General features: G+C 53.1%; 1 protein-coding gene across 1 annotated transcript; it reads right to left on the reverse strand.

Annotated features, from left to right (window-relative positions):
- On the reverse strand, positions 1-27545 carry LOC137454153 (dual specificity testis-specific protein kinase 1-like). Its single transcript, XM_068164083.1, has 10 exons — positions 27324-27545; positions 21591-21718; positions 18314-18509; positions 15687-15808; positions 15505-15553; positions 14612-14761; positions 12436-12609; positions 11839-11922; positions 10130-10216; positions 1-8708 (listed from the first exon to the last, which is right to left on the reverse strand). Exons 1-10 carry the CDS (start codon positions 27543-27545, stop codon positions 8607-8609), a joined length of 1314 nt encoding a protein of 437 aa, XP_068020184.1. The 3' UTR covers positions 1-8606.
- Between the last annotated feature and the right edge of the window lie 253 nt (positions 27546-27798).

Below are 27798 nucleotides of genomic sequence, written 5' to 3' on the forward strand. Positions count from 1 at the left end.
TTTAAATGGAAAAACAATGAAAGTTTTACAGAGAACCACAAGCACTATGACAAAAGAGAGATCCCAAAGCATACCCAAGAACATTCCACCCCCACCTGGGGTTACACACAAAACCCCCCAGGGCTCTTTCTCCCTTCCCCCCCCCAGCCTGGCCTTGGGCCTAGCCAGGCAGGCTCACCTCATCACCTAGGCAGCGGTGAGGGAAGGAAGAGGAAGTGAGGACCCCCTGCTGATGTTTTATAGGGGAGCAGGGCATTATGGGATGAAATACCTGGATTCCTGTGCCCACCCACTGGGGTGGACCCCTTTTGGGACATCCCAGGTGTGGCTTGTGTGGTGGCATCAGGGGCCGGCACCCAGCCTGAACCACCACAAGGGGCAGGATCCTCTCTCTCCACCTCTGGCCACTCTGCTTTGGATGCAGCCAGCCCAGGCTGCCCTTGGCCTTCTGGGCTGCCAGTGCCCATTGCTGGCTCCTGCCCAGCTTCTCACCACCAGCATCATCAAGTCCTTCTCTGCAGGGAGCCTTGAGGGACACCACTGTCACTGCTCTCTACGTGGACTTCAAGCAATTGAGCACCACCCTCTGGATGTGACCACCCAGCCAATTGCTTACCCACTGTGCAAATCCACCCAGCAAATCCATATCTCTCCACTTGGCCAGCAGGATGTTGTGGGGAACAGTGTCAATGGCCTTGCAGCACTCCAGATAGATCACATCCAGAGGTGGTCCCTTGTGCACAGACTGTCACTTTGTATTAGAATGCCACAAGGTTAGTCAGGCAGGACCTGCCCCTAGGACTGTTCAGATATCATGCAGAGTGGCTTGGCAACTACATCAGTTAATTCCCTCAGGACTTGTATATCTTCAGGTTCCTCAGCTGACCTTGTCTTCTCTTACAGTGGCAGGGACCGTGTCACCCTGGTCTCCAACATCACCCTGGTCTCGGTCCATCAACATGAGACCAAGGCAGAAAAGTTGTTGAGAACCTCAGCTTTCTCCTGGTCCATTGTTCCTAGTTCCCCACTGTTGTCATCAGGGCAGGGGGGCACATGCTTTCTTCAAGCCTCCTTTCTGGCTTCTGTACCTGTAGAAGCTTTGCTTGTTTTTTAAAGGCACCCCTTGCCAAGTTCAATGTCAGATGTGGCTTGGCCTTCCTGACCTCATCCTTACACAGCCAGGCAATGTCCCTATATTCTTCCCAGGATGCCTGTCCCTGCTTCCATTTCCTGTGTAGCCCCAACTTGCCCTTTAGTTTGACCAGCAGGTCTGGACTCAGGCATGGTGGTCTCCTGCCTTCCTTGCCCCATTTCTTACATGTGGGGATTGAGATTGTTTGTGCTCTACAGAAAGCATCCTTAAGGATCTGCCAGCTCTGCTCTGCTCCCTTGTCCCTGAGGGCTATTTCCCATGGGGTCCTTTTTACTAACTCCCTGAAGAGCTGGAAGTTTGCTTTCCTAAAATTTAGAGTCCTAACTGTGCTTCTCATGGGCTTCATACTCCTTAGAGCAGTGAACTGCCCTGGCACATGGTTGCTGTAGCCCAGGCTGCCTTTGACTTTGACATCCCTGATGACTTCCCTTGCATTTGTGACCAACAGATCCAACCACGCAGCCCCTCGGGCAGAGCTGTTAATTTCTTGTCTTAAGAAGTTGTCATCCAGGCACTCTAGCAGCCTCCTGGATTGCCTGCAGCCAGCTGTGCTGCTTTTCCAGCAGCTGTGGGGGTGGTTAAGATCCCCCAGCAGGAGGAGCCTGTGCTGGCAATGTCTCTTTGAGCTGGAGTAAGAAGGCTTCATCGATAGGCTCCATTGATTGGGCAGCCTGGAGTAGACTCCTAGCACAAGGCTCACCTTGTTGTCTTGATTCCTAATACCTACCCATTGGCTTTCAACCTGCTCATGGCTATTCCTTAGCAACAACTCTTCACTCTCTATCTAATTCTTTACATAAAGGGCAACACCTCCACCCCTTCCTCCTCTCCTGTCCCTTCTGAACAGCTTGTAGCCATCCATAGTGACACTCCAGTCACAGGATTCAGCCCACCAAATTTCCATAATGGCCACTATGTCATAGCTTTCCTTTAGCACAGCAGCTTCCAGCTCCTCCTGTTTGCTGCCCATGCTTTGTGCATTGGGTATAGAGGCTTCAGCTGGGCTGCTGGCCATGTCACCTTGTTAGAGAGGCTCCCTGAAGGTACTTCATGGAAGCTACCTTCCTGTCTCCTATTGCCTCAGAGGCCCCTGGCTCACCTCTGTAAGACCTTGATTTGCTGCAGTATTCACATCTTGCTTCAGGGTAACAGGTTGAAGGCCCTTACTGTCACCCCATCTTTCCAACCCTAGGCGTCTTCCTGCCACTTGTCACAGACAGTTCTGAGACAGACATCCTCCATCTGTGACCAGCAGACCCAGTGCCATATGAACTTCCCCATGATCAAAGAACCCAAAATTCCAACAGTGGCACCAGCCTCTGAGACACACATTAATCAGGTGTGGGTTCCTTCCTCTTTCAGTATTTTTCCCTACCACTTGAGGGATTGGTGAAAACACCACCTGTGCACACAAGCCTTCAACCACTCACCCCACTGCCTTGAAGTCTTTTATAATTGCCTTTGGGCAACTTCATCATTGCCCACCTGAATAACCAACAAAGGGCAATAATCAGAGGGCTGAACTAGACCAAGGAGATTCCTTTAAACATCTCTAACCCAAGCCCCAGGGAGGCAGCAGACTTCTTTAAGAAGGTGTGCATATAGAACCTTCTACACCCTTCAGAAGCAAGCCCCCAATGACCTTAACTGCAGATGTTTTGATGTTAGGCTTGCTTTGTCCTAGCCTCTGTGAATCTTACAAACTAGGCAAGCTATTGGAGCTGTCAGTGTTTGGTTCCCCCTGCAGAGTATTGTTCTTGTTGAAATCAAGTTCACCCACAGCAGTGAATCTGTTTTTCAGGGGCACCTAGCAAGGTTCAGTGACTACTGAGTGCCATGCCTGCCAGGAATTTGTCTCCACTGATCTCTACTTTCTAAGTCATCCTCTTCAGCAGGATGGCAAGGGGATGGGGAGCCCTCAGTGTCCTCATTTTTGGGTAGGTGTTGGCACTGTTTCAGGGAAGGTTGAGTCTGGCTCTACCAATCCAACTCCCTCTCACACTCCCTTATAGTGCTCAGCCTTTCAACCTCCTCTTTCAGGTCTGGCACAAGGCTGAGGAGGTAATTTGTCTGCTCACACCAAATGCAACTGCTCTCTCTGAAGCTGTCATTGCAAGTGCAAGGCTCCAGTGCTCCCAGCTGGGGGCCTGGACACCTTCCTGTGTGCATGGGCCTGGACTTCATTCTCAAATGGTGTTTCTTAAACCCAGCAAAGACACAATGGAGGATGCTGGAAAGCATTTCCCATGCTAGGCAGCATGGCCAGGTCTGTGCCATCAGCACCTCCTGAGCAAGCAGCCAACAGAGGGAAGAGAGGCAGAGGAGGCAGCCACTGGCCAGGTCCAGCAGAGGCAAGCCTGCTGTACCACCCAGACCCTCCACCATCACAGCTGCTTCAGTTCAGTAGCAGGACTCAAGACATGAAATTCAAGCACTGACCTGAGCTGTGTCAAACTGGCATGGAGAAGCCAGGTCCTGCACTACCAAGCACAGGGGCTCTCGTACCTAGAGAGCATCTCCACGGGTTTCATATGCTCACCGCTTCCTCCAGCTCTCATAGAAAAACAATTATTGAGGCTGGAATAGACCTCTGAGATCCTCAAGTCCAGCCTGTGAGCTAACACCATCACATCAACCAGACCAGTTCACTAAGTGCCACATCCAATCTTTCCTTAAACACCTCCAGGGAGGGTGACTCCACCACCTCCCAGGGCAGTCATGAGAATCATCCCACCAAGTTTCAGTAATAGCCACTGTGTCGTGGCATTCCAGCAGCACAGTGCCCTTAATTCATCCTGTTTATTGCCCAAGCTCTGTGCACCCACACACACCTCTTCTGCTGGGCTGGCCCTGTCACTCTCTTGTGCGAATCCCCCTTGATTCCCTTGGGGTGTCCCTGTGCTTTGCCTCAGGGCAACAAGTGGAGAGCCCTTGCTAGCACTCCACCCCTCTGCTTCTGGTGTGCTGCCCCACTGTGTGTCACAGGCAAGCATGAGATTAATAACCCCTTCCCTCTTCGAATGTAGTTCAAAGCCCTATCAGTGAGCCCTGCCAACTCCTGCCCTAGAATCCCTTTCCCCCTCTGGGACAGGTGCATCCCATTAGTAGCTCACAGCTTTGGAGCCTTATAAGCCAAGCCATGATCATAAAACTCAAACCTCTCTTGACCACACCAGTCCCAGAGCCATGCATTGACCTGTTGCTCTTCCTATATTTTTCCTTATCCTTTACTGATGTCAGAGGGACGGAGAAGAACACAACTTGAGCTCCTGATCCCTTTACCAGTTGCCCCAAGGCCCTGAAATTTCTTTCAATTGATTGTGAGCCTTTCATTGTTGCATCATCACTACCCACCTGAAAGACCAGTGGGTAATAATTTGAAGGACTCACAAGGGTGGGAATTTTACCTATGATGTCCTTTACCCAGGCACCAGGGAGAAAGCAGAGCTCTCTATAGAGCAGGTTGGGTCTGCATGCTGGGCTCTCTGCTCCCCTCAGCAGGGAGTCTCCTACAACAGTGACCCTTCCATTTTTCTTTTCAGGGTCAGTTTTGACGGCCAGCCCGAGGCAAGTCAGCCTTGGTGGCACTTCTGGCCTTTGTGAGCCTCTGTCCTTGCCCACAAGCAGTTCCTCCTGCAGAACCCCATAGCTGTTCTGCAAGGGCACTGTGGGTGGTGTGCTTCTGAAAGGAATTCGCTTGTTCCGTCAGGCAGAGCCACTGACCCTGCACGTCTGAGTGACTGCAGAGAGAACATCAAATCCTCTGCTCCACTAAGAGTTAACTCCTGTTCTGTTTTTGTAGAGATCATTTTGTGGAAGTAATCAATTTCCCTCTCACTCTCCCTGATGTTTCTCAACCTACTCACCTCTTCCCTGAGCTCCTTACTTCATCCTGGAGTGGTCAAAAACCTGCTCACAACACACACAACCATAGCCAGTGTTGGCCCTGTTGCCCGCGAAAGGCTGTGGCATTCCTCACAGCCTGTGACCTGGATACCAATAAACACTGTGGTGGGTGCTGGCAGCATAGTCTTCCTCCTCCAAGTAGCCACCATCACTCCTTCAGTAAACTGTAGCACCTCCGATCCTGCCCACACAGCCTGCCCGTGTCAACTACTAAGCTGACTCAAAAGGAGCCCTTTGCCAACCTTCTAGGTTGTGATATCACCCTCCCCAGTAGAGACTTAGCACAAAGTAGCTGATCACTCTGACCCAGCCTGCCCAGGCCCCTTTGTTTTTAAGGGCTGCTTCCCAAGGAACTCTGAGCCAGCATCCTGAGTAGATCAAAGCCATCCCTCCAGAAGTTCAAGGTAAAGGTTTTGCTGACAGCCCTCCTAACTTCACCACATGTTGAACATTCTGTCATATCATGGTTGCTGTGCCCCAGCTGACCTCCAGCCACCACATCTTCCACCAGCCCTCCCCTGTTTGTAAACAGTAGGTCTAGCTGAGCATTATGCCAACTTGCTTACCAGCTGCAACAGGAACTTGGCATCCACACATTCCAGAAACCTCCTGGACTGCCCCCTTTCTGCTGTGTTGTAAGTTGAAGTCCACCAAGAGAACAAGGTCTAGGAAACATGAGACATCTCCAAGTCATTGACAGAATGTCTCACTGGTGTTTTTATCCTGGCTGGGTGGTCTGTAGCAGACTCCCACCAGGATATCAGCCTCATTGGTCTTCCCCTTTATCCTTATCCATAGACATTCCTCCTTGGTGTGTCTAACATTAAATGTGAGGCAGTCAAAGCACACAGAATGCTCCCCCTCCACCTCTCTTTCCTCGCCTATCCCTTCTAAAGAGCCTGTAGCCATCCACTGCAGCACTCCAACCACATGAGTCATCCCACCACGTTTCCACAATGGCAATTCTGCCATGATTCCCTGGGTGTTTCTGATTCCTCCCATTCATTCCCCATACTCTGTGCATTGGTATTTGAGCATTCCAGAGAGGGAGTGAAGCCATCAGTTTTCACTCGTGCTCCCTGTCCATTCCTGGTCACTCCCTGGCTGCTCTCCTGTCAGCCCTGCATTTTTATTGTCGCATATACCACCATTATCCACCTCCAGTGGGACAGCAGATTGAAGGCTCTACTCTAGTGAGCCTGGTTTTATCCCCTTCCCTTTCAGCCTTTCAAGGAGCCCTGTGCAAAGATTTTGCTGCATTTAATCTCCCATGGTTTCCCTGGTGATGCCACCAGCCCTGCTGCCCTCTCGGGCACACACAGGTCTCTCCTCTCTCTCTTGGGCTCCCTGTCTCTGGGAACCCCTTGTTCTCTGAAAACCACCACACAGCCACAGAGCTTGCTGGTGATGATGCTGATGCCTTGCAATTCATGGCCTGAGCCTCATCAGTGAGGAGAAACTCTTGGCCCATGAGATGCATCAGACAAATTCCCAACATCACCTTTCCTAGTCCACATGGTACCTGCAAACAGCCTTAGCCTCTTCTGCTCCAGCACTAGGCACCAAAGGTCCTTCTAGCAAGGCACTGATATTCTTCAGTCACATGAGATCCAAGATGTGGCCACACTATGACAGCAGATGGGGCACACAGCAAGCCCAGAAGAAACACAGTTCTGATCCATCACAGCTTAGACCATGCTGGCTAATGCTGTCCTGTATGTGCTCCCTGCAGAAAATGTCCCATGCCCCCAGATCTGTTTAATTCTTGAGCAGGCTTCTTACCCCCAGGCAGAAAAACCACAAGACCTCCTTTCCTGCCACAGCATCACAAAGTGTGCACAGCTCCACAGGCCCTTTCTGCCATTTCCCAGCCCCACAGCTCTGCAGGACCAGAGGCAGAAGTACAACTGGAGGAAAGATCAGCCCCATCTGCAGTGGGCAGCACCAAGCTTTGCTGGTCCTGTGAAGGACATGGACAGCCAGCAAGTAGCTCTGCACAGAGCTGCCCCTGGAACAAGACACTTTCATCCCATAAGAGGTCATTTGAGGGATTATCCGTGGTGAAAATACAACATGGTCCTTGTACAGGCACCAGGGCACAGAGACCTGGGGCTATCTGTGACACCCAATCCAGCTCCAAGAGCTTGAGATGATGCTCCCAAGTAGGATCTATGTGGGATCCCACAGTGATCTATGGGGGAGAACAGCCTTCCAGCTCTTCAAGCTTTCAGGCAGTTGAAGGCCCACTGGGCTAAACACTGTACAAATATTTTTTAGTGGACAGGTGAATGGTTGCTGCTCCAGGAGCTTGCAGTCTACAAGAGCAGAGTCACAGCTCCACCACTGCACAGTCATTACACCTATTTAAACCCACAAATATTTTGGTCCCAAGAGAACACATTTTCAGAGTAGTGGTCCAGCAATCAGCTGACCTGGGGGCAGGGAATCAACTGCTCACCTCTTCCTCTGGCAGCCCATTTCTATCAATTCTTCTTTCCATCTCTGGTTGGGATCCATAGCCCCAGAATGCTTCTCTGACCCATGGAAGAAAATTAAGTCTTTCCCTGGCTTCCCACAAGTGTGCTCCATGTTGTGGAGCAGGCAATGGGTGCTGGGCCAGGCAGAAAAATGGGTGAGATACTGGATGCTTTCTGCTGTTCTGGTGCCACTAGCTGTTGACACTATGCTCATTGCCATGTTTGAAGCAGGAGGTGAAGGGGGTAAGCAGGTCCCTCCATTTTTGAGCCTCATTTGAAGGCAAGCAGGGAGAAATCCAGACCACCATGATGATGAGCCATGTGTCTGACAAAGATCTTTTGAGAGCAGACATCAGTCAGTCATTTGGTGTCTCATTAAGGCACAGCCTCTCCATTGCCCTGGCCAGCACAGCTCAGCATTCTCTGGGTGGCCCTGGCTGACTCTCCACAACCTTGCCAGATGCCTATGTGGCTGGCTGCACCTCAAGCATGATGCCAGGAGACCCACACCTTAGAGAGCACGCTTGTTCCTACATGGCTGGAACAGGATGAACAGGTGCTTTAAGGCTTTGAAACATAAGGTGACTCTGAGGCTTCCCCAGCATCCCAAAGCCCCTCTTCCTCACAGTGCATGCACCCCAGCCCCACAAGAGGTGATTCTCCAAGGCATGGGAATGGAGAAAGGGAAGATCCTGGGTTGAGGGGCATGGGGAAGCAGGAGAGGATGATGTTTCTGTTGTGGATTTGGAAAGCATCCTCAGGGGAACTCAGGTCTCTCCAGGGTCATTTGCTTTTAACAAGCAAACAGACAAAGGCTGCTCAATGTCCTGATTATATCTTCTAAAATCCTTAACTAGAAGAAACTCTTGGCAAGTCCCTTCTTCAGTTTTAACCTTGTTTTCCATCCAAGAAATTAGAGACCAAAGCCATGATTGAATAAACATCACTCCATCACTTTGTTTTCCCTTCTCCATTTTCCTTCTTCATTCCTGACACACACCCACACACCCTACCAGAGAGTTAATTTATAGTTTGGGTTGATCCTCTTGACAAGCCTTACTGGAGGCAGCTCAGTCTGAAAACTGATTGTCCCTCCTAGGCTCCAGGCTCTCTGCAACATCCTCCAACTCATCCAGGATCTCAGAGAAAGATGGCCTTTTAAATGGTTCCACCTGGAATTAGAAGGGAAAGCTGAAGAGGACAGGAGCTGGACAGGAGGCTGGTGCTCTGCAGCAGCTCTGGTAGCTCCATCAAGACTGGCCATCCATCCATCCATCATTAGCACTACTCTGTGTCACTCACCTGCTGGTAGAGACTTCTGGCATCACCACTTGGTGATGTAGGCCCAGGATGATGCCAACTAGCAGCTGTAGGGCAGGTGTCATGGTGCAGTTCAGCTTAGGCAAAGACAGGGAGATGCTGAACACCAGTGTGACACCCCCCAGCTGGGCAGAGTATGGGAACAGCTCATCCCAAAGCCCATGGTACAGGGGCAGAGAAAGAGTGCAGGGAGGTGTCAGCAGGGTCCCTCAGCTTTTTCACAACAGTCAGGATCCAGCTGCCTTATCTCCCTCATGCAGATCATCCTCAGTTGGTTGCATTCCCTTTATCCCCCCAGAGCCATTGTCCTGAAGTGAGGGATATGGCCCAGGGCATCTCCATCCCACATATGCACCATGGGACTGTCCTTTGTGCCTGACCCCATGGAGTCAGCCTGGAGAGCTGCAGCAGAATCTCCCCAAACCTGCACACCACACAGGGGCAGAGACAAACAGCCCCAAGAGCCATCTTTGGCAGAAGCTCCTTACTGTATCGGCCTGCATTAGGAAGCTGCCTGTCAGAGGTGCAAGCTCTGAGCACACATCTGAACCAGCCTCTGACATGAAGCACTGATTCAGGGCAAGCCATTCATGTTTCTTGGTACCCATGCAAGGGTTTATTTCCATTTGCTGCCCTGAACTTCTAGCAGTTGGGTGCATTGGATCACCCAGCTTCTTCATCCTCTGCCTGAAGAGAAAAACAAAGAGCACAAAGAGCAGTTGCCTTTGGTTTTCTCTTCCTTTCCTACATGAACTTCAATCCTGGCTTTTTCTGCTTAGCCTCCTGAGGTGTTGGGCAGCATAGGGAGGCCTCTCAATTTTCACCATTACCTTTTATGTTAAAGCAAGAAAGGCTGGAGGACAATACTCTGATGACATCTGGAACACCAGGCTTGGTTACAGTGAGGTAGTGCCCACCAGACCATCAGCTGCTTGCCGCTGCCTGCAGCCTGGCTTAAGGAAGGACTGGACATCACCACCAACTTCCTTCCCTCTCTGAGGCTGACAGGCAAGGGAACAGGCAGGACCCTTGTTGGTTTGGGGCTGTAATACACAAACTGAACACTTCTCCTAGGGACAAGACTGCACCACGGGTGAAAGCATCCTACTGACTCACCTCACAGCTCAAGTGGCAGGACCCTGTGTAACAGCACTGACAGCAGCAAGTTCAAGCTCTCCATGGCTTACAACAGTTTTGGTCTCTGCCATACAAATGTGACACAAATTCAGTAAAACCAAAGGAGGGGAAAAAAAAGGCAAGGCAGGACTCTCACCTGACAGCAGCCAGCAGCAAGGGCCAGCACCTGCTTGGGGCACTCGCCAATCATCCCCTGGAAGGCAGCAACATCCAAGCCATAATCCTGTGAGGAAGGGGGCAGAGTACATGGAAAAGACCTTAGCTACAAAGTCCTTTAAAGCTCTTCATCCTTCTCAAGGTGTTAAAGCATAAAACACTCAATGTTTAAAGCTTTGGAGTCTCCATCACAGGTACTTCATTGACAGCTGTGCAAAGGTACCAAGGCAACATCAGCTCTAGCAAGGCTGCTCTGGTGGGAAATCATGCACAGAGCTGGGAGCCTGCAGCATCCTCCTGCTTGTGCTGTGCTGTCTCTGCTGTGTCCTCCTGGAAAAGCACAGCCTAAAGGCAACCAGAGACACAGAAGGGGAAACTAGGAAAGGAAACAGCCCAGGTGCTGAGCAGTGGCTGCTGAGGACAGGAACTGCAGATGATCTGGGCTTCCACCTGAGAGCCAACAGGGTCCAGCCAGCTGTTTTCATAACTTCATCTCTGTCCCTCCAGACTCCAGAGTCTCTGATATGTAATTCTTCATCTTGTGAACACAAGAGGGGTCAGTTGCTATTCAGTCTCACGGAGACATGGAATACTCTCTGATCACTGCAGGTTTCTTGCATTGCTCCTTGGAGAGCAGCAATTCACTGTTTTCCTGCTGGATTTTGTCATTCCTGTTCAGGGTAAAATTTTCCTTCCCACTTGGTAGAAATAAAATGTTGTAAATGTTGAAACAAAAAAGCTCCTGTTCCTAGGGAAGCCCACTGCTTCCAGGTGAGCTGTGCATCACCTGCAGTGTATTTGAAACCAAACACTGGTGATGGAAACTGTGTTTAGCCTGCTACTCAGTGGAGAAGTAGGAATCACACAGAACCCCAGAGTGTTAGGGGTTGGAAGAGACCTTGAAAGGTCATCCAGTCCCAGCCCCTGCAAGACCAGGGTCACCCAGGGCAGCTCACACAGGAACACAGCCAGGCAGGCTCTGAATGTCTCCAGAGCAGACTCCACAACCTCTCTGGGCAGCCTGCTCCAGGCTCCAGCACCCTCACAGGGACAAAGTTTCCCCTTCTGTTCCCATGGCACTTCCTCTGCTCCAGCTGGCACCCAGTGCCCCTTGTGCTGTCCTTGGCCATCCATGAGCAGAGCGTGGCTCCAGCCCTGCACATCTTTATCAACAGAGATAAGGTCACCACTCAGGCTCCTCTGCACCAAGCTCCACGCCCCAGCTGCCTCAGCTGTGCTCACAGGGAGATGTTCCACTGCCTGCAGCAGCTCTGTACCTCTATGCAGTTCCCTGAGGTCCTTCTTGAACTGAGGAGCATGGAGCTAGACACTATTCCAGATGTGGCCTCACCAGGGCAGAGGAGAGGAGCAGGAGAATCTCTCTCGACCACACCCCTTGTAATCCCCCCCAGGATGCCCTTGGCCTTCTCGCCAAAGCAAAATGAAGTGCTTGGAATCGAGGTCTTTAAACAGAAGTGTCCATCTCAAATTGTTGATCCACAAAAGTTTTGAACATACAGATGCATTGAACTCTTGTACACTGAAAATGTTGAGATCAGGCTTTCTCACAGAAAAGCCCCCAGAGAGAAACCCAAGTGTGGACACCGAAACCTGTCTAGAGACCTGCCTGGAGCCACAGTCTGGTACCATGGAGAAAGCACGATTGGATCTGGCTGCAGGAATCATTACCTGAGTCCTGGGAAGTACTTCAGGGTCAGCTGGGATCCTGCCCAGGATTTCACACAGAACAATGCCAAAGGAGAACACATCCACCTGCAGGAGAGGTGGGAGAGCAAGAGGTGAGACAGGGCATGCACAGGAGCAAGGCATGAGCACAGGAAGTACCCAGCACAAAGTCCTTCAAAAAAGCCTACGGGAGATGGAGGCAGCAACTCTCTAACCTTGTTCTGAGCTCCTGAACCCCACAGAAACACCACATGTGGCCAGGCTCAAGTTCAGGAAGCCTGACCCTGTGCTCTTATTCAGTCTGTCTGGTGCTTCTACAACAGCTCTGGCAAACCCCCCAAACTCTGTAAGAGTCTCATCAAGCACCCTCCTCAGAGGGGCTTCCCTTCCCTAAAAGTGGAGCTTAACCAGGCCACAGGAAGAAATGCCAAGTTCCTAAGCAGAGCAATGGTCTAGGTAGCAAAGCAAGGTTTGCCCCAAAAGGAGGGAAGGGCTTTTCTGCCTTTGGGAGGCATCACCAGCAAGCACAGGAGACATCTCCCACGCTCACCTGGGAGCTCTGAGGATGAGCAGGCAGCAGGGCAGGAGTGCCAGCCATACCTTCCGGTCATAGGGCTCTCCCCTCAGCATCTCAGGAGCCATCCAGAAAGCAGAGCCCACCAAAGACAGCTTCCTCTCCACATCCTTCACAGGCAGCTCCACCACCTCCCTGGCCAGCCCAAAGTCAGTCACCAAGGCCTCGTGGCCCCGCGGAGTCACTCGAATGAGGCAATTCTGAAAGGAGTCCACAGGGCACAGCATGAGACCCCCAGCATGGAAGGGCACAGCATGAGACCCCCAGCATGGAAGGGCACAGCATGAGACCCTCAGCATGGAAGGGCACAGCATGAGACCCCCAGCATGGAAGGGTCTTCACACTTCACCAGGCAGCACCCTGATGGCACTCAGCCCCACCTGGCCAGTACAGGCTCCTCCCTGGCCAGGGGCCAGCACACATGGGAAAGGCAGGGCAGATGAGGCACATCTGAAGCCAGAGAAAGCCCTCTGAAGAAGATGTTCAGTGAACATGATGATATAACCCACAACCTTCTCTCTGAAAGAGGCATTGACACGGGCACTTTGACCTTACCCACGGTTTAGTCAGAGGCAGGCAGGATCACGACCACAGCCCTCACTGCTCACACTGCTCACACTGCTCACAGCCACATGCCACCAACAGGGCTTTCTGAAGGAATTCCTGTAAAATTATCCTAGGGTTTCCCAAACCCAAGCTGTTTCAGCCCATCTTCTCCTTGGCATCTGCTCCTAGGAAACCAGCAGAAGTCTTCTCCAGATGGCTCTCACTAACAATTAGATCTCAAGTGAGCACATCCACACTTCACCCCTGAACTTTCAGACATCACTGCAAATTTCCTGGGTTGCCCTGGGAAAGGATGAACCTCTGTCAGCATTGAAGAGCTGCAGGGAGATGGAACTGACAGGCAGAGAGCTCTGGCGCTTTCCACAAGCAGGTCTGGCAAGCTTGTGAGCTTAGTCAGCACCCAATAGGAAATGACTTACAGCACAGGAGAGCAACCCCTGTGGCAGAGTGAGCCAGGCTCTTGCCCTGCTCTTGCCTGCTGTTGAGCGAGTGAGCACACAGCCTGGATAACAAAGGTGAGCTTCATTCCTCTGCTGGTGTCTCTCAAGACTGCACCACTTGACTGGCTTTCTGACTGCTAACCTCCAGCAACATTTCAAGTTTCTCTTAACAGGCTCACAGAGCACCAACAGAAGTCGATGCAAGAGACACACCACTGCCTGTGCAGCAACAGCTGCAGGGACTTGCAGGCTCCATTTCCATGGGTCACCAAGCCAGCCTCTAGTGTCAGCTGGCACAGATAAGGTCCAGGCCAGTGACCTTAGCCCACATTCCCTGTGGTACCACAGGCACACTGCAGATCCACCTGAGGTTTGGATGGTTTTGCCCAAGACAGACCAGCAAGGCACTGCTCCACCATGCCACACCACTGACAGGGGAAGAGCCACATTGAAGCATGTCACCATGGACAGACCTGGGAATGGCTAAACCTTGGGACTGTTCTTGCTCCCATCAAGCAGCATGAGCTAAGACAGGAGAGCAGCTCCCCAGACAGAGGGCTACTACAGCAGGAACATGATGTGCTTCTGTATTGCACCCAGAGCACCTCTCCAGATGCCAGTCTTCACAGCTGGCATGCTGCCAGGATGTGAAACCTGGGAGGTGACTATCCTAAAATTGGTGACCTAGACTCTATGCCTCAGGGAAGAACAAACTGCCTGTGCTTGACTGAAGAGGCATCTCCTGAGCTCTGCTGGTGCTCTGCACACAGACAGGGACCACCTCACTTGGCGCTTGCTCCCAGAGCCCATGCCCAGCGCCTGTTAGCAACAGCTTCCTACTTGCTGTGAGCAGGAAATGAAACCTCTAAACCTGGCAGAGCTTCCCTTGAAAGTGTAGGCACATCAGCCCTGTGCACTGCTGCACACCCTTCTGTCTGCTTTCTTTTCTGATGGCAATAGCAGGAGGTGCAAAGTGGTTTTATTTGTCTGGGGCTCCTGCTTGGCAAGTGATGAACACAAAGCAATGACAGGTTTGCTCAAGAAAGCTTCCTCACCTGCCAGAGGCATCAGCATGAAGCAGAGGACCAGCAGGAGGTCTGAGGCCTCCTGATTACAGCCCTAGGGGGTCCCTAACAGTCCCCTATAGAGTTTTCTTCAGCAGTGCAGGGGTGATGTCCCCTTTCCAGCTGCATACCTTAGAGTTGAGGTCTCGGTGGTAGACGTTCTTGGAATGCAGGTAGATCATGCCTCTGGTGATGTCAGAAGCTAAGTCCACTTTTTCCTTCCACATCAAAGCAATGTCTTTGCTGGCCAGGAGCTGCTCCAGGCAACCCCCATTCACATACTGTGAACAGAGACAAAAAGCAGGTGGAGGTGTGACCAGCCATGTCCTGGTCACAGGAGCCATTCTGGAGCTTCCTGCATGCTGAACCTTCCCTCACCAACCCAGGAGCCTTTCCTTCAGGATGGAGACTGGGAATGCCATGGCAGGATGGCAGGGTCCTTGTGAGTGGCAGTGCAAATGCCCCTCATGGCACAGCAAGCCACTGCTGGTCCCTGGGCCTCAGCGCAGGGGCAGCTGTACCAGCCAGCTGTGGTCCTCACTCACAGGCAGTTGGAGGCAAGAAACCTGGCAAGGGCTCAGTGAGGGCTTTTTGCCATCAGCAGCACAGAAACAAGGTGAGAACTCCCCAGGGCTGGCCCAGGCTTTCACATTAAACCATACCACCATTACAAGGCCACCCTGGAGGTCCTGCCACTCTGTCTGCTTTACTTGCTGCTCATGACCTCTATCCCCAGCTCCTCTTCTCCCCCCCAGACAGCCCCTTCTGGCCCCTTGGTGGTAACAAGCCAACATGAAACACGTTTTAGCTGTCCTGCCTGAACCTCATAGCTCTGAGACCTGCTGTGGGACAGTAAAGGATCAAAAGCCCCTGCAAGGCAGCTTTGCTAGACCAGAGCCATTCATAGACACAGGAGTCAGAGAGGCAGAAGTTTGTGTCACAGGGTATATCTGCCACCCTTCCTGCCAAAGAACCATGGGGCCCCTGCCTGCCCACAGCACACCTACAAGCAAGAAGCCTTTACCTCCAGAATGGGATACAGCTTGTCATCCTTCACACATATCCCAAGGTACCTGAGCAGAACAACACACACAGACAAGACATTGAGGTTCAGCTCAGTCCCTTGTGGCAGAGCTGCCTTAGAGACACTAAGCCAGCTCCAGCCTGTGTCAGTGGTCACTGCTCATAGCTGAAGGATGTGCCCACCTGACAATGTTGGGGTGGGACAGCTTCTGCAGTAGGCTGATCTCACGCACAATCACCTCCTGGTCCACATCATTCTTGTAGATCTTCACCACCATCACTTTACAAGCAGCAGCCTGGGTCACCTGGGGCCAAGGTTGGAGAAGGACATCTCTTAGCCTGCAGAGGTCTGCCAGCCCCTCTGGGCAGCAGCATCCCTTCCCAGAAGGAAATCTGCTGTTCCCTTGGTGAGACCAGGGCTGGGCAGTACTGAATGCAGGAGTTTCATGCTGGCTGCAGGACACACAGTGGTCCCCTGGCTCTCAGCCATGGCAGGAGCATCCAGGGGCCCTGCACTGCAGCTCACATTGGGGATGCAAACAGCAGCTTCAGGACACATCACAGCGCGCTGTGGAACCTCAACGTTTCGGTCCTCACCGAACACCTGTTTTAAGGAGGCTCATGTCTCAGGTGTGGCTCACATTGATGTCCTGACAGCTTCCTCCAGCTTTTGAGCACCTCAGACTCCTGCATATGAGAGCTGCCAGTGAAAGCAGCTTTATGCTTTCCCCAAGAGAAACCTACACTGGAATAGCTAGCTCCTCAGAATACATCAGAACACTAAGGCAAAGAAAGAGGGAAAGTAACCTTCTGCCTAGGTCATGCAATACATAACCCACAGAGCAAAAGGCTGTGCCAGACCTCTTGAGTCTGACTCACCAAGCAGATCTAAAAGAATCTTCCTTCCTCAGGCAACCCCCATAATAACAGCTCCTGAGTATAGGCTTGAAGGAAAGACAAAGGATGGCAAAAGCACAGGCAGCTAGCACAGCACTTTGGAGAGTCTCTGTCCTTGCTGTGGGAGGCTCTGACAGACAGTGTCTGCTGGCAAGGGCTTCAAAGGACCATCTCCAGTGATGCTCCACATCAGGAGTGCTCCTGGTGACCAACAAGTCAGAGCAGTTGGTTATGGTCACGCTCAAGTCCCCACAAGGGCTGTCCCTGAGCCAAGTCCCCCCCCTGCTGCCTCCTCTTGCCCCCCTGCATTCCACTCCACTATTATGCATTTCTTACTCTTTTTTTTGCTTGTTTCTCCTTCAAGAAGTTATTTCATTTTCATTCAAGATCTGCCTCCAGTCTGCCTACTGCTGAAATTTCATTCACTGACAGCACAGGAGGGAAATGTCATGCAGGAGGAGACAACAACTGTTACTATGAAAATCTGCTAGAGGGAGGAAGAGAAAGCAGCAACAACAGCACTGTGGAGGTGGGGAAACAGCTGCTAGAGTGAGGCAGTGGTGGGGAGAGGGATTTGTCACCTATTGCTCTATTCTGAAGGGAGCTGCCACAGACCTTTGTCTGGAGATTCCCTTTGAATAGCTTTATTAAACTGTCCCTGGACCTAACCACCCAAGGACTTTATCACAGCACCAAGTCCAGGCACAGTAGAGGAGATAGAGCCTTGAGAAGCAGCCGTGGTTATCTATCCAACTTGCATATTTTCTGCAATTCCATGGCCAGATCCTGCCAGCCTGGCTCCATTAGTTTCAACTGGATACATGTGCTTACATCAGCCAGGGATCTCACCCAGAATATGACACAGCACTCCTCTGGCAGAACCCTTTTATGCTGGCTGAGAAGAAACATGTGCTCATGGTGTCTACCATGGGGCTGGTCAAGCTGAAGAGCTGAAGCCATTAGTAGAGTCAGGCCCAATTTGTTTCCACTGGGTCTGTGTCACATCCAAACAACCAAGACCCATGTCAACAACCCAAGTCTTGAGGGCTGCTAGGAGGAGAGAAAAGCTGGGCAAACCTGGCCACACTGCAGAACAGTGAGTCATCTGCTCCAAGAGGGGAAGGCTGAGTCTCATTGCAACCATGAAGCACCTCCTTCAGCTGTGTGTTCATGCAGCAGTGACTACTGAGGGCTACAGAAGCCCTCCCCCAGACAAGCAGCCCTGAAAGGGGAGCAAAGCTATCAGCATTCAAAATCCTCTGCTTGCTCTCAGCTGGTTAAACAAACTCCCACACCAGTGGAGCTTGGTGCAGGGAATGATTCACAACAGCCCCAGTGAGAGCAGCAGGTTTACTTCAGTGCCACACCATCTGCAGAGAGCCAAGGGTCTCCTAGCACGAAGAGAGCAGAAGCAGAAGCGTGTCGCAGCCTGACCCTACCCCAGGTCCACTCTCCTCCCCAGCACCACTGGAACACAAGGGAGCAGCTGGAGAGGGGTGGAGATGACAAGTTCTGGCACCTCCCCGGGGTGTGGGTGGCAGGTATTTTACATTCTTTGTAGATTTTGCTACAGTTTTGATGACAAAACCTGCAGAGAGCATCCTCAGCTCCTCCAGTTCAGCCCCCTGACACACGTGGCTAGGTCACAGTCTCAGTGAGCACTGACTAGTCAAGTCTTCCCACCTCCCTTTTCACCACAGATGGGGAGACGTGGACCAAAGGTGATGTGCTAGGTGCACAAAGGAGTGTCCTGTCCTCCCTCACCCCATCCAATCCACCAGAGTGAACTGGATGGGGTGAAAACAGGGAAATAAAGTTGTGGACAGAATCCTCAGGCAAGGCACCATCTGCACAGCCTAGAAGCTGCTTGGCTGCTCCCACACAGGTCCCGGGCTCCCTGCACGTCACTTTACCTTGTAGACCTTGGAGAAGAAGCCGCTGGCGATCAGCTCTGCGCTGAAGCTCTCCCAGAACTCCAGGCGGCGCACGGCCCTGCGCAGCCGCCCCCAGGGCTCGGGGCGGCAGAAGGGGTGGGCTGGCTCCGCACACTGCTGCGGGCAGCACAGCTCCGGGGCCATCAGCTCTGCCTCGCACATCCCGGCAGCAGAGCTACAAGACAGAGCACAGTGAGTCATCAGCAGCATCTGGGCATCACACCTGCACTAGAGACTAGGACTGGACAAATCCTGAAGAGCAGAGGGAGAGTGCCAAGGCACCAAGATCACAGAATGACAGAAAACACCCAGCTGGAAGAGACCTCCAAGCACCCAGCATTGAAGGCTCAGCACCAAACCATGGCCCTGAGCACCAGGCCCACAGCTGCTGGAACACCCCCAGGGATGGGCACTGCAGCACTGCCCTGGCCAGCCTCTGCCAATGGCTGAGATCCCTTCCAGGGCAGAAAGATTTCCTGAGCTCCAGCCTGAGCCTCCCCTGGGGAAGCTTGGAACCATTGCCTCTGCTCCTGGCCCTTGGCACCAAGGAGCAGAGACTGCCCCCTCCTCACTCCAACCTCCCTGCAGAGAGCTGCAGAGAGCAATGAGGTCTCCCTCAGCCTCCTCCAGCCTGAACACCCCCAGCTCCCTCAGCCCTCCTCTAGCCCAGGGCCTCCAGGCCCTTCTCCAGCCTGGCTGCCCTGCTCTGGACAGGCTCCAGCCCCTCAATGTCCTTCCTGCAGGGAGGGCCCAGAGCTGAGCACAGCACTCCAGCTGTGGCCTCAAATCCCAGTGCTGAGCACAGGGGGATGGTCACCTCCTGCTCCTGCTGCCCACACTCTTGCTGACCCAAGCCAGGAGGCCTTTGGCTTTCTTGGCCCCCTGGGCACTGCTGGCTCCTGCTCAGTGACTCCCAACCAACACCCCCAGGGCCCTCTCTGAGTCACAGTTTTCCAACCACACATCCCCAGGTCTGTAGCTCCCCATGGGGTGGTTGTGACCTGGATGATGCACTCTTCAGCACACATTGCACTGAGAACTACCCATAGGCACAGACTCCTGGATAGGTCATCCTGGGCTTAGGCCTGCTTTATGCAGGCTGTGTTCAGACTTCTTTAAACATTCTCATGTATACCTTCTAAAGGTTCATGCTGGACAGCATGCATCACCTTCAGCACAGGACACTGCAGCCCAGGGGACCTGCCCATGCTCAGCCAGCTTATGTTGGGTTATAAACCACTGTGTCTTACCTGACCTTTTAGTACAGGTCACATGCCACACGCTATTGCCACAGCTGTAGGCAGGGCTTAGCTACCCATGCAGACAGAGGCTTGTAGCTTGGTGGGCTAGCAGGAAATAACTTTAGAAGGATCCTCACTTGGCAGATGTCTGAACTGCATGATAAGCCCCAAAGAATCACCGAACAAGGAAACACCCCAGCAACTCTCCTCCTGTCTCTGTACCCCAAGTTTGACTCCAAACCTCTGGTACCTCTTCCTTTCTCACTTCCTTCTCACACTTTCCCCTCCAGACCCCTCCCTCTGTTCCCTTTTTATAGCAGCAGGCTCACACTCCTTCAAAGCCATGTGCCAGTCTTCTGTTTCTGCATCCCTTGCCTCTAGTTACTTCCAAAAATTCAGGGGAGGCAAATCCAGTGACAAAAATGCTTCTGGCACCCTGAGCAAGGTGCAGGAGACACCTGCTCCTGGGTTAGTTGGTGTGTTACAAAGCTGTCTGAGCACTTCCACCCACAGCACCTGCTCAGCTTGCTGCTTTGCAATGGTCAGACGGTAAAGCTTCAACACTTCCAACTGCAGAAAGGTAAGTTTTGCCCTTCCTAATTTTCTGTCCTTGCACCAAACAAAAAGCTGTATCAGCATGCCTGGATCCCATGGATTATCTCATGCCTACTTTGCCTCTACAGGGCAGGGCAAAATCTGCACTGAGACATGCATAAAATATTTGCAACAGACACCTCATCTACCCACAGGCAGGCACGATCCAGAGAGCTGCCAAACAGGGGCAGACAGATGTGGTGGCAGAGTTAAGCAGGGCAGCAATTGAGGCAAAGCTGAGGGCTGGGAGCTGGGGCAGGCAGACAGCACTGACCAGGGCAAGGATCCTCAACACAAACAGCAGGCCAGCTCCAGGCTGAGACTCAGGAATTGCAACACACAGGAGCAAAAACACAAAGTGCTAAAATCAGCCAGACCCCAAGGCTGCCACCACAGAGAGTCCCACACAGACTGCAGAAATCCAGTCACAGCAAAACCAGCATGACACATGGGCTCCTACACGAGTGCAGGACCAAAGCCCCAGAACTGCTCCTGGACAGGGGAGATGGCTGCCATGGTCAGAGGACAGCACTCAGGTCAGGCACATGGAAGAGGTTACGGGACCAGAGTTTTACCACTGCTCTGACCCAAGGACAGGCAACCAAGGAATACCCTATGATGGGATGCAGCTGCAGAGACCTGAGGCTTTTGTCTTACTACAGTCACTGCTCCTGACAGCCAGCACCATCTGAAACACAGCCATGCCAGGCAGCCTCCCATCCAGCTGCACTTGGGCACTGTGCATGGCCAAAGGGGAGAGGCTTGTTGCAGGAGAAGGGAACAGAACTCAAATCAATCACACTCGGTACTGCTAAAGCCATCCCACTCTGGCTGTGTCATGTCACTTTCCCACAGGGCTGGTTCATCCAGATTCTGCAAGGATGTCTTTCTGGTGTGCAAAACAGGGCAGGAAGGCTCAGGCCATGGCTGCTGCAGGGCAAGATCCCATCACAGGCTGGTGGCAGGGTGTACCAATGGGCTCTTACTGCCTGAGGCCATGCTCTGCATTCATGGTCACAGAGCAGGAGGGTAGATACAGGAGGTACTGGAGCTCCAGGCTAAGACTGCAGCTTACACTCAGGCAGTGAGACACAGAGGAGCTTCCTCACAGCCTGCACAGCTTGTCAGGACATAAAGAAGTGCCAGCAGTGTCTGACAGATCCCACTGACCCCAAGCCACTGACAAAACGTGGAGAAGGAATGGCAAAGGGTCACCCTGAGCATCAGACCCATCTTTAAAGGTGCATTCTCAGGGTTTCCCTTCTCCTGCCCCCATCCTGGGCACAGGTTTCCCCTCTCCTATTGACTCAGATGTCAAAACAGTAACACAAGCTGTAACCTCCCGCCACAGTGCCGGCCACTCGCTGCCACAGGTGGTGAGCAAGCCCAAATGTTGCTCTGGCTACCAGAGCCACACTTACCTAGCAGGGTCTGAAAGCCTCTCTGCACTTTGGCACCTGTTGGTAACAAAAGAGGAGCCTTTCCTCAGCAGAGCTGCTGCTGCCCTCATCCCCAGCCACCATGCATGCTCTCCTGCCTGCAGGGTGATCTGGGCACAGGCACAACACGTCCCCTCAGGCAAGGCAGGCTGCCTGGGGCTGCCTCTTCCAGAGGGAATGATTTCCTTTTCAGAGGCCTCTCTGTTCAGTGCTTTTCCCACGTACCTCCTGCCACGACCCAGTTCATGAATTGCCTCTTTGTCCAGTAGAAGTCCCTGCAGCATCCCCAGCACGCCAGGAATGGTTCCTCACATTATGCCCCTGAGTGGGAGCTGAGTCTTTATTTTCTTCTTACAAACGTGGCTGTTTGTCCCCAGATGAGTGCTGACACACAGGATGGGGGAGAAAGTGGCCTTTCAAAATGCCAGGATTTATTTGAAGGCTTCCCAAAAGCCAGGGAGGGATGGGAGAGAACAGAAAGATGGGGAGCAAAAAGGTCTCAGAGGACAGCCCACAGCCCCAAGGAGCGGGGCAGGGCAGGGCACATCCTTGTGTCACCAGCAGGATTCAGAGCACCCAATGTCATGCTGTTGTCTGGGCAGGCAAACTGCTGGGGCTGCTGCCCCCAGCTCGAATTCAGCCTACAGAGGAGAGACCATGCTTGGGCACAAGAGGAGGTTTGTGCCGTTCGAGGCTGCCCTGCCAGCACAGAGAAGAGAGACACAGCAAGCGGCTTCCCCCACCCTCTGGGGAAATCGGCCATGGCCCCAAGCAGTCAGCTGTGCTGCAGCAAGCAAGTGGCTCCCTCTGCACACAGCAGCCAACAGGCACCTCCCAGCCCGCCAGGGCAGCAAGGAACACTGAGGAAGCAGCTCCTGGGCGGCGGGGAAACGCTGGGATGCTGTGAGCTGTCACTGCAGGGAACCCACTCCTTGCAGGATTAAAACCATCAACTTTGGAAAGCAGACCTGTGGCACCGTCCAGCTCTCCCACAGCCATGTACAGCCATTCAGCCCCCAGTACCCACCCAGGCTCTGCTGCAGAGACACAGGCGCCAGGCTTCGAACACTTCTTTCCTGAAAGACACAAACCTCCCTGAAAAGGTAAGGATACACCTGCCAGCCAGCCTGCCTGCCTCCCCTGTCACTGCTTCCAGGACTTTTCTTCCCACCATCAGGAAAGCAGAACACCTCCCCTACCTCCTCTGCCAGTAAGCAGGAAGCTGGACCCGGAAGCCCGGTGCCTGATGGCTGGACCAGCTTCTCTGGTGTTTACTAACGTGTCATGCAAAAGCCTCCTGTGAGTGGGATCACCCTGTAGACCAAGTGTCCGCCAGGACAGCAGGGTGCCAGCACTGATTGCCAGTTCACTCCCAGGATGGTTTAAGATACATGGCCTTTATGGTTTGCTCCTACAGCGTGTGCTGGGGTGTATGGGCGATGCTCCTCTGCACCCCATGCTGTCCTACCCTGCCCATGCTGCTCCTCAGCTCAAATCCAGAGAATCCAGAGAATGATGGGAAGATCAGATGGGACATCTGTCTAAGCTAGATGAACAAAGCACCTTGGCAGAGTCCCTCAGCATTTCTCTCTCTCAGCAGAATGACAGAAAACACCCAGCTGGAAGAGGCCTCCAGGCTCATCCAATCCAACCCTCAACCCAGCACTGAAGGCTCAGCACCAAACCATGTCCCCAAGCACCAGCTCCACAGCTGCTGGAACACCCCCAGGGATGGGCACTGCAGCACTGCCCTGGGCAGCCTCTGACAATGGCTGAGATCCCTTCCAGGGCAGAAAGATTTCCTGAGCTCCAGCCTGAGCCTCCCCTGGGGTAGCTTGGAACCATTGCCTCTGCTCCTGGCCCTTGGCACTAAGGAGCAGAGGCTGCCCCCTCCTCACTCCAACCTCCCTGCAGGGAGCTGCAGAGAGCAGTGAGGTCTCCCTCAGCCTCCTCTTCTCCAGCCTGAACACCTCCACAGTATCACAGTATCACAGTATAACTTAGGTTGGAAAGGACCTCGAGGATCATCGAGTCCAACCTATCAACACCGACCCCATGACTAGACCATGGCACCAAGTGCCACGTCCAATCTCCTCTTGAACGCCTCCTGGGATGGTGACTCCACCACCTCCCTGGGCAGCCCGTTCCAATGATGAATGACTCGCTTGATGAAGAACTTCCTCCTCACCTCGAGTCTAAACCTCCCCTGGCGCAGCTTGAGACTGTGTCCCCTTGTTCTGGTGCTGGTTGCCTGGGAGAAGAGACCAACCCCCTCCCAGCCACAACCACCCCTCAGGTAGTTGTAGAGGGCAATGAGGTCACCCCTGAGCCTCCTCTTATCCAGGCTAAACAATCCCAGCTCCCTCAGCCTCTCCTCATAGGGCTTGTGTTCAAGGCCTCTCCCCAGCCTTGTTGCCCTTCTCTGGACACGTTCAAGTGTTTCGATGTCCTTCTTAAACTGAGGGGCCCAGAACTGGACACAGGACTCAAGGTGCGGCCTAACCAGAGCAGAGTACAGGGGCAGAATGACTTCCCTGCTCCTGCTGGCCACACTATTCCTAATGCAGGCCAGGATGCCATTGGCCCTCTTGGCCACCTGGGCACACTGCTGGCTCATATTCAGGTGGCTGTCGATCAGCACCCCCAGGTCCCTCTCTGTTTGGGAGCTCTCCAGCCACTCCGACCCCAGCCTGTAGCCCTGCATGGGATTGCCATAGCCAAAGTGCAGCACCTGGCACTTGGACTTGTTGAATGCCATCCCATTGGACTCTGCCCATCTGTCCAGTCGGTCGAGGTCCCTCTGCAGAACCTTTCTACCCTCTAACTGACTAACACCTGCCCCTAACTTGGTGCAAACTTGCTGATGACTGACTCGACCCCCTCATCCAGATCATCAGTGAAGATGTTGAAGAGGACAGGGCCCAGCACTGATCCCTGGGGGACGCCACTGGTGACTGGCCGCCAGCTGGATGTGGCACCTTTCACTACCACTCTCTGGGCCCGGCCCTCCAGCCAATTCCTAACCCAGCACAGAGTGTAGTGGTCCAAGCCACGAGCTGACAGCTTAGCCAGGAGTTTGCTGTGGGGGACGGTGTCAAAGGCCTTGCTGAAGTCCAGGTAGACCACATCCACATGCCTCTCCACGTCCACCAGATGGGTCACCTGATCATAGAAGGAGATCAGGTTGGAGAGGCAGGACCTGCCCTTCCTAAATCCATGCTGGCTGGACCTGAGCCCTTGGCCATCCTTCAGGTGCGCAGTTATTGCCGCCAGGATAATCTGCTCCATCACTTTCCCTGGCACTGAGGTCAGGCTGCCAGGCCTGTAGTTTCCAGGTTCCTCCATCCGACCTTTCTTATGGATGGGGACCACATTGGCCAGTTTCAGTCAGCTGGGACCTCATCGGTGAGCCAGGACTGGAGGAAAATAATGGAGAGTGGCCTGGCCAGCACATCTGCCAGCTCTCTCAGCACCCATCCGGTCCCATGGACTTATGAGTGTCCAAGTGGCTCAGCTGGTCCCAAACTAATTCCTCATGGATTTCCAGGGCACCACACTGCTCCCCGACCCCATCGCCTAGCTCAGGAGGCCACTCGTCCTGAACTCCTGCCTTGCTGTTAAACATTGAGGCAAAGAAGGTGTTCAGGACCTCAGCCTTTTCCTCATCTTCAGTCACCGTGTTCCCCTCCAGGTCCAACAGGGAGTGCAGGTTCTTCCTGCCCTTCTTCTTATTGTTAATATATTTATAACAATGCTTTTTATTGTCTTTGACTGAGGTGTTCAGCTTCAGTTCCAGCTGGGCCTTTGCCTCCCTAATTTTATTCCTCCATAATCTAACAGCTTCCTTGAACATACCTCGAGAAGCCTTCCCCTCCTTCCAAAGGTGATAAAGCCTCTTCTTCCCCCTTAAATCCTCCAGGAGCTGCTTGCTCATCCAGGCCGGTCGCCTTCCCCGCCGGCTTGCCTTTCGGCACGTGGGAACCGCCAGTTCCTGTGCCTTCAAGAGCTCCTGTTTGAAGTAGCTCCAACCCTCCTGGACCCCTTGGTTCATGAGGGCTGGTACCCAGGGGACTTTGCAGACAAGTGTCTTAAATAGGCTGAAGTTTGCCCTCCTGCAGTCCAAGGTGAAGGTCCTGTTGGTGCTCCTCCCTATCTCCCTGCATATTGAAAACTTCACTATCTCGTGGTCACTGCACCCTAGGCAGCCTCCCACGATCACGTCTCCCACCAGCCCTTCCCTATTGGAGAACAGCAGGTCAAGCAGAGCCTGGCCCCTGGTAGGCTCGCTTAACAGCTGTATCAGGAAGCAGTCCTCCATTCGCTCCAGGAATCTTCTGGACTGCCTCCTCCCTGCTGAATTAAGTTCCCAGCAGATATCTGGGAGGTTGAAGTCACCAACAAGGACAAGATCTGATGATCTTGAGACGGCCTCCAGCTGCTTGTAGAACACTTCATCAGCCTCCTCATCCTGGTTGGGTGGTCTGTAACAGATTCCAATCAGGACATCAGATTTGTTGGGCTGTCCTCTGATTTTAACCCACAGGCTCTCAACTCCCTTATCTTCCACCTCAAGTTGTGTGGCAGAGAGTGACTCCCTAATATACAGAGCCACCCCTCCTCCTCTTCTCCCTCGCCTGTCTCTCCTAAAGAGCCTGTAACCCCCCAGTGTAGCACACCAATCATGGGTGTTGTCCCACCAAGTTTCTGAGATGGCGACTACATCATGGTTGCCCTGATGGATTAGGACCTCCAACTCCTTTTGCTTGTTGCCCAGGCTGCGTGCATTGGTGTACATGCATCGCAGCTGGGTTCCTGACTTCTCAACTGACCCTACCTTGTGCCCTACTCTTTCCTCTGCAGAGGGACCGATTGCCTCACCCACCCCCTTCAGACCTAGTTTAAAGCCCTCCTAATGAGCCCTGCCAACTCCAGTGCCAGGACTCTCTTACCCCTTCTAGATAGATGCATCCCATCGGGACCCAGCAGGTCAGGTGCGGTGAAAGTTGTCCCATGGTCAAAGAACCCAAAGTTCTGCCTCTGGCACCATCCCCTGAGCCAATTGTTGATGGTGTGGGTTCTCCCATTCCTCTCAGTGTACACCCCTGCCACTGAGGGAACTGAGCAGAACACCACTTGAGCTCCTGCCCCATCAATCAATAGTCCAAGGGCCCTGAATTCCTTCTTAATTGCCCTGGTGCCCTTCTTGTCAATCTCATCGCTCCCAACCTGTATCACCAGCAGAGGGTAATAGTCAGTGGGCTGGATTAATTTAGGGAGTCTCTTTGCAATGTCCCTAACCCGTGACCCTGGTAGGGAGCAGACCTCCCTGTGGGATGGGTCGGGACAACATATGGGTCCCTCAGTACCCCCCAGGAGAGAGTCCCCAACAACTATAACCCTTCTTCTTTTCTTAGTGGAGCTGGTCGTTATAGCTGGTGGGGTCCGCTTGGCCTTAGGCTCCCCTCTGGATGGTTGCTCCTCAGCCTCAGCCCTCTCATCCTTACTGCCCTCAGCTTGCAGGGCATCATACTTATTATGTGAGGGCAGCGGAGGAGGAGAGGGTCGGGGTGGATTTCTCTTGCCATCCCTGGCAGGGACCTGTATCCATCCCTCTCCATTACCAGGGGCCCTTCCCTCAGCAGGGGAGATCTGCAGAGCCTTCTCCCACAAATCTAACTCCCTTTCACTTTCCCTTATTGTCCTTAGCCTAGCTACCTCCTCCTTCAGCTCAGCCACTTCGTCCTTCGGCTCTGCCACCAGGCTGAGGAGAAAATTCACCTGCTCACACCTGACACAGGTGTCCTCTCCCTCCCCCTCTATTCCAAGTGCCAGGCTGAAGCACTCTCTGCAGCTGGCAGCCTGGACTCCAGCATGCTGGTAAAACAGTTCTGTCTGGGCAGATGCTGCTTTTTTACCCTTCATCCGAGTGACGACCATGGTGCAACGTTTGGGGTTTGGTTTTTGTGTTTGGGGTTTTTTTTTTGTGTGTTTTTTTTCTTTTGTCAACCAGCCGCTAGGCAGCTACTGAACCACAATGGCGCCGCTCCCACGGCCACTAGGCAGCTACTGAACCACAATGGCGCCGCGCGCACAGCCGCTAGGCAGCTACTGAACCACAATGGCGCCGCGCGCACAGCCGCTAGGCAGCTACTGAACCACAATGGCGCCGCGCGCACAGCCGCTAGGCAGC

This window comes from Melanerpes formicivorus, unplaced genomic scaffold (assembly GCF_026170545.1).
Source record: "Melanerpes formicivorus ecotype bairdi unplaced genomic scaffold, bMelFor1.0.p_v2 SCAF_77, whole genome shotgun sequence".
NCBI classification, from domain to species: domain Eukaryota; kingdom Metazoa; phylum Chordata; class Aves; order Piciformes; family Picidae; genus Melanerpes; species Melanerpes formicivorus.

Bases quoted from the DNA above. Each gene is read 5' to 3' on its own strand.
- LOC137454153 (XM_068164083.1), bottom strand. From the start codon at position 27,545: ATGGTCGTCACTCGGATGAAGGGTAAAAAAGCAGCATCTGCCCAGACA. The intron at 21,719-27,323 runs GTAGCTAGGCTA...GCCTGTGCCCAG, and splicing joins TGGCTGAGCTGAAGGAGGAG to ATCACCCTGCAGGCAGGAGA. The intron at 8,709-10,129 runs GTGAGAGTCCTG...TTCTAATTCCAG, and splicing joins TTGCTGCTGGCTGCTGTCAG to GTGGAACCATTTAAAAGGCC.